At 68.4% G+C, this 7943-nt stretch overlaps 2 protein-coding genes across 9 annotated transcripts in view; one reads left to right on the top strand and one right to left on the bottom strand.

Moving 5' to 3' along the window:
* Positions 1-690: 690 nt before the first annotated feature.
* Positions 691-7029, top strand: PRR33 (proline rich 33). The gene is made up of 2 exons (XM_067747903.1): positions 691-783; positions 4627-7029. Exon 2 carries the CDS (start codon positions 4636-4638, stop codon positions 5989-5991), a length of 1356 nt encoding a protein of 451 aa, XP_067604004.1. The 5' UTR covers positions 691-783; positions 4627-4635; the 3' UTR covers positions 5992-7029.
* The window catches only part of LSP1 (lymphocyte specific protein 1), a 36234-nt gene continuing 31356 nt past the window's right edge, over positions 3066-7943 (bottom strand). For all 8 annotated transcript variants that reach the window (XM_067747898.1, XM_067747899.1, XM_067747895.1 and 5 more), the window contains exons 9-11: positions 7759-7836; positions 7506-7608; positions 3066-3502 (exon numbers count right to left, since the gene is read on the bottom strand). In XM_067747898.1, coding sequence (XP_067603999.1) covers positions 7519-7608; positions 7759-7836 — 168 coding nt within the window. In that variant the 3' untranslated portion in view covers positions 3066-3502; positions 7506-7518. The remainder of the gene's footprint in view (positions 3503-7505; positions 7609-7758; positions 7837-7943) is intronic.

Here is a 7943-nt window from a genome sequence, read left to right as displayed (position 1 = left end):
GCCAGAGCCCTGGGCCCCCAGTGGGCAGGACAGAGCCCCTCCCCAGAGCTCCTGGGGGTGGGAAGCCCCCCAAGGCCAGAGCTGCTGGGGCCGCTCCCGCCTCCCCTGTCGGAACTCTGAATTCCTCCTCCTGTCCAGGTCCTCGGATGGGAGAGCGTTTGACGGGCCACACGCGTGCCCGGCCCTCAGCTGACTCTGACCAACTTTCTGTCCAGTGGGGTCAGCAGTAGAGCCACTTCTGCAAAAGGCCCCCGAGCGGCTGCTGGGGCCGCCCCGGCCCAGCTCGTCCTCACGGTGGGAGCTGACAGCCCTTCTCAGGCTGGGGCCCCTCACTCTGCTGGAGTCACACACCACCCCCGCCCCCCGAGGGGCAGGTGCGCGCGTGGGGAAGGCACAGCAGGCAGCACTGAGTCTGGGGAGCCCCGTGTGCACCCGGCCCCGCCGACGGTGGGTGTCTCGCTCCTGGGAGCTGCCGGCCACACCTCCCACGGGCCTGGGGTGCTCTTGGGGGCTGCACCCACAGGTGGGCGCTCCATGGCCCTGCAGTGGCCCCACTCGGCCAGCAGAGGAAGGTGGCTGTCTGCTCAGTGGCCTCGGGCTCTGGCCGGCGCTGTCCCATGAGCGAGCTGAGCCAGAGCGAGGGCGCTGAGGTCAGAGGGATGGGGCAGATCTTATTTCGGGTATCGGCAACGTACCCCTCGGGGTGCCAGGCCCGTGGTGCCGCAGGACAGCCTTGAGCGGGCACTGCTGGACGGGCTGCCGGCCGCCGAGGGCCTGCGACAGGTAATCCACACCCCGGTCCACCTGGCCAGGCCGGGCTAGGGTGGGAGGAGAGGGGGCAAGGCAGGGCAGGGCCGCCCCGAGGGGCTGGAGGGGGCTGGAGACCTGGGGTGGAGGCACGGGACTGGTCTCAACCCCAGGAAGGATTTGAGGGCTCCTGGGGCAGAGCCTCCGTCCGGGGACGGTAGGAGTGGGGTGGGCTTCTCAATTCTGCAAAGCCGAGCTGAGCCAGGGAGCAGTGGGGAGGCCGTGGGGGCCCGGCCCCCCCAAAGATTTGCCTCTAGGTTTCTGCAGGGGTCACCTCAACCACCCTCAGGGTGGTGGGGAAGCGCAGGGGTCCCTCAGTCTTGGTCCTGGCCCGCAGTGTGCATGGTTGAGGGTGGCGAGGCCCAGGGACCCTGAACCTCGAACCTCGCCTGGTAGCCCTGAGCTGACCTGGGTGCCTGCGCCAGTGCCAGCCAAGCTCCCGGTAAGCCCGGCCCACGGGCTCGGGCGCTGCCAGGCCCCAGATAGAAGCCGCTGACACACCACTTCGGGGATGACCCTTTCCCAGCCTGCGCTGCTGCCGCCCACACGCCCTGGGGGCTTCTGCGGGAGTTGTAATAGCTTTGCTCTGCGCGGGGCTGGCACCCAGTGCCTGCAGCAGGGGAGCAGAAGGGTGCCTGGCGGGGCCTCTCAGGCAGTCAGAACGGAGGGCAGAGGGCCAGCACCCGGGCAATGGCTCCCCTGAGCCTCTCCGCCTCTGTGGTGGGCAGGCCCTGACCCCCAGGTTCTGCAAGGCAGGGGCCGGTCGTCACCACCGCAGAGGAGACAGACCCTGGGTCCTTGTCCCCGAGGCGGGGCCGAGTGCCAAGGAGCCCGAGAGGGGCTGAGTGGCTGGCTGCTCTCCTGGCACTGCCCACCCTACCCGCCACTCGCCCCTCAGTGCCGTCCACTCTGGTCCCCTCTGGCCGTCCAGTGGGCCACGTGGCTGCCTCTGCCTGCTGCCCTCGGCTAACGTCCCACCCAGCCAGGTGGACAGGAGGGGCGCGTCCCCTGGGAGAAGCTCCCCAGCTGGCAGAGCACAGCCCTGAGGCACCCTCAGAAGTGGGCCACAGGCAGCAAAGGTGTGACATAGCTGATTTCTAACACCTCCGGGCTGCCCATGTTCACGCTCCCCTTGGGAGGCAGCAGGAGTTTGACCACGAAGACTTTGGAGAACAGGTTCTGAGCAGACCCAGGCCTCGAATGCCGAAGGTCTAGAGGGCAGCTCTTCGAAGGGGCTCCCCTGACTCCGAGGGCAGCAGGGCCTCATGTTAGCCCTGTTCACAGGCCGGGCGTGGGGGTGGGCTCGGGAAGAGAGCCCCACCCTGTCCCCGCCTTCACACGCGTGTCCATCCACCCACTGCACCTCCATTTTCACAGGTACATCCTCGCCGTCACTGTCTGTTTCCCTCCCTCCCTCCTTCCCTCCTGCCTTCCCCCCGTCCATCGCCCATCCATCCACCCCCACCAAGTGTCCACCCGCCCACCAGCCATCCACCCACCGTTCCGTGAAGCAGGCGTTGATCTGACTGCCTCTCCATCTCTTCTCCTATCTACTCTCTGCACAACTACTTTTCTGCCCATTGACCTCTCATCCCTTCTGCAGACCCACCCATCCACCTGTTCTTTAACTATCCACCCATCACCCAAGGATTCAACACCTCTCTTTCTATTTATACACCAATCCATCCTTCCACCCATCCCACCATCCACCCACCCATCCATCCATCCATCCATGCCTCCATCCCGTCATCCATCCATCTTTCCATCCATCTATCCAACCACCTGACCATCCACCCATCCAGCCAGCCATCCAATCACCTTCCCATCCATCCTTTCCTCCATCCCTGCATCCAGCCATCCTCCATCATCCACTCATCCGTCCATCCACCAGGTCTTCACTGAGCACCTCCTGGGTGCTGGGAAGGGATGACCCCAAGGTGGGGCTTGTACTCAAAGGGTGCACAGTCTAGGGGCACAGACCAGAAGTGCACGGTGTTTCAGGGGCTGCAGAGTTTATAAGGGGCCAGTCAAGGGCAAGTACCACAGTGGAAGAGGACGACTGAGCCCCCACCCATCACATTCACCCTGACTACCCTCAGAGACCCCAGAGCCTAGCACGCAGAAGGCCACTGGACAGGACAGTGTCCAAATCTGAAGGCCAGAGGCCTGGGCCCTACCACTGTGCAGGGCGGATGGCCTTTCCAATGGGCCCTGCTCCCGGCCCCTCCCCCGTCAGTGAGCCCCAGAGAGCCAGCACGTGGAGACACCAAAGGGAGTTTACTGCACAAAGTGGAGGGCTGCAAGCGGGGCGGGGCGGGGGGGCCCAGTGCTGTTGTGGGTGTTGGTGGCTTTGGACACGGAGGCCCCAGCACGTGGCCTCTCTCTGCACCGGCTGCGCCTTCCCTGGGAGCTCGCAGCTTCTCTGGAGGTGGTCCTTTTGCCAACCAACAGCCAGAGTTCCTTTCCTCCCAGAACTGTGAGGGGCAGAGCTGGGGGTCAGAGGGAAAGGTTGGAGGGTCCAGGAGCAAGAGGTGACGGATGTCGGGGGTGCTCGCGGGCCAGGCAGACCATGAGAAGCAGCTTCTTTGGCGGGGCCAGTGGGGGGCGGGGGGGCGTTCATCTGGCCGGCCTCTCCCCTGGGCACGTGGGTCGGGAGCCAGGAGGTGCCGCCGGTGGTGCTGCAGTCTTGGGAAAGCTGAAACACAGGTCGGGGGAGCATCAGGCTGCAGTCCGAGGAGGGGCCGTGGCTCTGCCTGTCCGGGCCTGCAGCCTCTCTCTGGGGGTCCCTGGCCTGCCCATCCCACCTCGCTCCCCCCAGCCCTGGAGGAGCAGCCTCCCTGCGACAGCCCCCGAGACCCTGTGTCCACCTCCGGCCTGGAAGCCTGCTTCCTGATACCACGCTCTGGTGCCCTGGGCCCTGCCGGGATTCAGGGTGGAGGGACGCTACCTACTGCCTGTTTGCCAGCTGGCCTGACAGCCCCCAGGCTAACCCTGGGGTCCCGGCCCCCCTCACTGAGGTGGGCAGCAGCCCAGAGCGAGCCCCAGCAGACCCCTCGGGCCCCTCCCTGAGCAGACGACGCACTCCTGCCTGACAGAGCCGGCCTCATGGCAGCGGCCCCCAGGCCTCCCTCCTCCCCCAGGCCGGCGGCCCTGGCTCGGCCCAGCCGCCATTTGTCAGCGTCCTCGGGAGCACGTGGCGCCCAGAAACCAGGGCGGGCGGCTTGGCCAGGACCACCCCGCCGGGACGTCTGCGGGAACATCCCGTTTAGCGCAGCTCAGCGAAAACCGCTCCCACCTCCCACCCCGTCTACCTCTGATGATGCAGCCGCAGCCCTCCCGAGCCTCTGGCCGCCGCCTCTCCGCTGGCTCGCAGCGGACGCGCCTGTGGTCAGGCCGGCGACAGCAAGGCGGCCCTCACGCTTGCGGGCGGGCACTCTTCCTGCCCTCGCAGGCGGCTGGCCCAGCACGTGCCTCCCGCTTGGCGCCCGCCTGTGCGTCTCCCGGCCCCCACTGTGCACACGGGCGGCACCCGGAGCCAGGTCCCAGCCCTCCTCCGTCACCCACAGAGCACCTCGGGCCTCCGTGGGCTCGTTTCTAAAGCGGAATGATGGTGGGGCCGCCCCATGGGCGTGCAAACGCTCATGCCTGGAGCGCGCGTGGCAGGGGCCACGTGCTGAGGCAGCAGAGCTTCTGACGGTCAGGCTGCAGGCCCTCTGGGCCTGGGTCCTCTGCGTGACTAGGGGCTGTGTGCCCTCCCGCAGGGAGGCGGCCTGTGGGGAGGAGGGTTGGGCCCACGGCTGTCCCTCCCGCCCGCCCTAGGGTGCAGCGATGCTCACCTCGGCTGCCTCCGTGGCCCCTGAGATGGCTGGCCGGCGCCCCCCGGGGCCCCCGGGACGCCCCCCACCGCTGCTGCCCAAGCCCGGGAAGGACAACCTGCGTCTGCAGAAGCTCCTGAGGAAGGCAGCCCGGAAGAGGACGAGCAGGGCCGGGCCGCCTGCCCCGCCTGGGCCTTTCCGCACGTCCTTATCCCCCGTGAGCGAGGCCGGCCATGACCAGGAGACCCCGGCCCCGCGGCCCGCGGAGGCGCCGCGGGCGGTGGCCACCCTGCCCTGCTCCCCCCACACCCGCGTCATCCGCCACGTGGCGTCCCCCCTGCAGAGGTCCACGTTCTCCATCAGCCTCACCCAGCTCAGGAGCCTGGCTTCACGCTCCAAGCCCACGGGGCCCTGGCTCGCAGCCCCGGTGCCAGAACCCGCCCAGTCCCCCTGCGGCTTTGCCCAGGTCTCAGGCCCCACCGTGAGGGGCACCCACAACAGCCAGGTGCACTTCCGCCGGGCACCGTCCCCGCAGGCCGGGACCCCTGCGCCCTCCCCAGTGGCCCCAGATGGTGGGCCTGGCGACCGGGCCCAGGGCACAGCCATCCGCCCTCCCAGGGCTCAGCCCCTGCTGCCTGTGGTCCGCATCCACTCACTGCCCGCCAGGGCCCAGGCTGCCAGCCCTCGGCACGGCGAGCCCTCTGTGCTCAGGCCGGCCCCCGGCTTCCAGGCCTCAGGGCCCAGAGAGGCCAGCAGCCGGGTGGTGGTGTCCATTGCCCCCACCTACCGCTCACCAGGACCCTCGCCTTACAGGCCGGCCTCTGTGGCCCCCGAAGCCGGGCACCGGGAGGACCCCGCCCCGGCCGGCCCTGCCGCTGAGGCTGAGCAGGTCTCCAGCCCCCGAGAGGCCTCATCCCCTGCCCCACCGTCAGGCACCCACCCGTGCCCTGTCCCCAAAGTCGCGCCCAAGCCCCAGCTCAGTGGCTGGACACGCCTCAAGAAGCAGCTGCTGGAAGAGGCCCCCTTCCCGGGGCCAGAGCCGAGCCCGGGGCACGCGGGGCTGGGAGGGGCAGCCCCCACTGACTCGGCGCCCCGGCCGGCCCCCGCCTCACGGTCCTCCAGGATGTGGGACGCAGTGCTGTGCCGCATGTCAGTGGCAGAGTCCCGTGGCGGCCAGGTGGGGCCCCGGGATGGGGTGCGCGCCCCGCCTGGCCTCAGCCGCCTGCCCTTCCTTTGCTGGCCTCACTTCAACGCCCGGAAACTGCAGGAGGTGGCCGCCCAGCCCCCTCCCATGCGCTACCCCATCCCGGCCCTGAGCCCCCAGCCCCAGAACTTCAATCGTTCGGCAGCTGGCTGGAGGCCCCAGTGAATGGCCGGGGGGGACCCCAGGACCGTGGGGGGACAGAAGAGGGGCTGAGGGTCCAGCTGGAAAGCCACAGCCACAAAGGACCGTGGTGGGAGGTGGACGCGGCCGGGAGCAGCTGGGATTAGGGAGGCGGCGGGTTTGGACGGTGTGGAGGGGCAGGGAGGGCTCTGCACTGGGGTGGGGGGTGGGGACTTCTGGGGTGAACTTCTGGGGAGACAGACCGTACACAAGTCTGCTCTGAGGCTGGGGCTGCATGCGTGACCCTGCGGGGCAGGGCCGGCCTGAGTGTGCGCACAGGGCTTGGGGCAGGAGTGCAGGAGGTGGTCACCAGCGAGACCCTGCCTGGGTCCAGGGAAGCTGCAGGCGGGGATCAGGGCCCAGCGGAGCCCCACATGCTCTGGGTGACGAGCCCTGATGATTGACAGGATGAGCAGGATTCTGGGGCCCCGGCCCTTCTGCCGAGAAAGGTTGGGGGGACGAGCTATGCTGTCGTGCAGAGTGGGAGTGGTCGGGGTGACTCAGTCGCAGGCACCGTGGGCTCCGTTAGCTGCATCGGCGGCTTGGCAGCCGCGCCTCCCAAGGACAGAGGCCCGACGGGTGCGGGGAGCCAGGTCCAGGCCTGGGCGGGAGCTGGCCCCACACCCCTGCCCCTTCACTGTCACCTCTGCTCCCCCCGCCTGGGTGCAGAGCTTGAGGGGGACTCGCTGATGGGAGACAGAGGGCTGGGGTCTCAGCCTAGATGCTGGATGAGGAGGGAGGTCCGAAGTCAGCCTGGCCAAGTGGCAGGGGCGGGGGTGGCCCGGAGGGGGCAGCGATGGGGACCCCCAGTCTGCACTCAGCTGGGGTCTGACTCGGGACAAGCACTGGGGCCCAGACGGGGCAGCCGTGCTACGAGGCAGACACGGAGGTGCTGGGGGGAAGCTCCAGCCGCAGCCCCCGGAGCAGGACTCAGAAGGGAGGAAGCCGTCAGGAGGGGACATGATGGATGTTGTAAACGGATCCCGGGACCCAGGCCGCTAATAAAAGTGTGCGTAACCGTAACCATGGCAGCGGGTCACCTTTCTGACTCCTCACCAGGTGCCAGGGTGGGAGCGGCTCCTCACTGGGGCAGGAGGGCAAGGACGAGGTTCTGGCTCCTTTGAAACCCTCACAGCCCACTGCCCGGTGGGAACCTGAGCTCCCGGGGATCCGTGTCAACCCCCTCCTGCCACGCTCACCCTGTGGTGGCCGGGCCGGGCTCACCTGCCCGAGGAGCCCGGCTGGGAGATGGGGGCCTCCTCCCAGCAGGGAGCCTGCGCTTCCCTGTGGGCTACAGGAGCAGGGCAGGAGCCAGGGGATGGTGGGGTGGGAGGGGGCACGGGTCTGTGGACTGGAGGACCAGCAGAGACGGGCTGTGGCCAGCTCTGAGGTCGGGCATTCAGCCCTCACATGTCACCTCGCAGTCCCTGCCACCGCGCACCCAGAGCGGCGAATTCTGCCCACGACACGTCGCGCTCTGGCCGCCGCCCCCGACTCACCGAGAAGGACGGCCTAGGGCACCGAGCCCTCGTCCACGAGCACTTTCTCGTACTTCCCGTGTCCAGTGGCCACAAACTTGTACCTCTTGGCAGACGGGGTGCTCTGTCGGGGAAGGAGGTGGAGAGCGAAGGTGAGAGGCACAGGGGGAGGTGGCGCTGCCTCTTGGAAGCCTCCCCAGGTGCGCTGAGGGCAGCTCCCCTTCCCCTCGCCCGCTGGACCCGCCCTCCCGCATCAGTCACATTCCGACTCTACCTTGAGCATCGGCGAAGCCTTGGGGCCTCCTTTCTGCTCCCAGAGGTTCCTCTTGCTCAGGTCTCCAGCGACAATATCCTGCGGGCAGAAGGCAGCCACGTCACAGGGGCAGAGCCCTGACTTGGGGGCTTGGAGCCCAGGTCACTTCTCCTGCCTGGCCTCGCAGGGCCAAGGCCCCGGGGCCC

This window comes from Pseudorca crassidens, chromosome 9, assembly GCF_039906515.1.
Source record: "Pseudorca crassidens isolate mPseCra1 chromosome 9, mPseCra1.hap1, whole genome shotgun sequence".
NCBI lineage: Eukaryota > Metazoa > Chordata > Mammalia > Artiodactyla > Delphinidae > Pseudorca > Pseudorca crassidens.
Note: the sequence above shows the minus strand (reverse complement) of the source record. Positions and strands in the feature narration are given on the sequence as shown.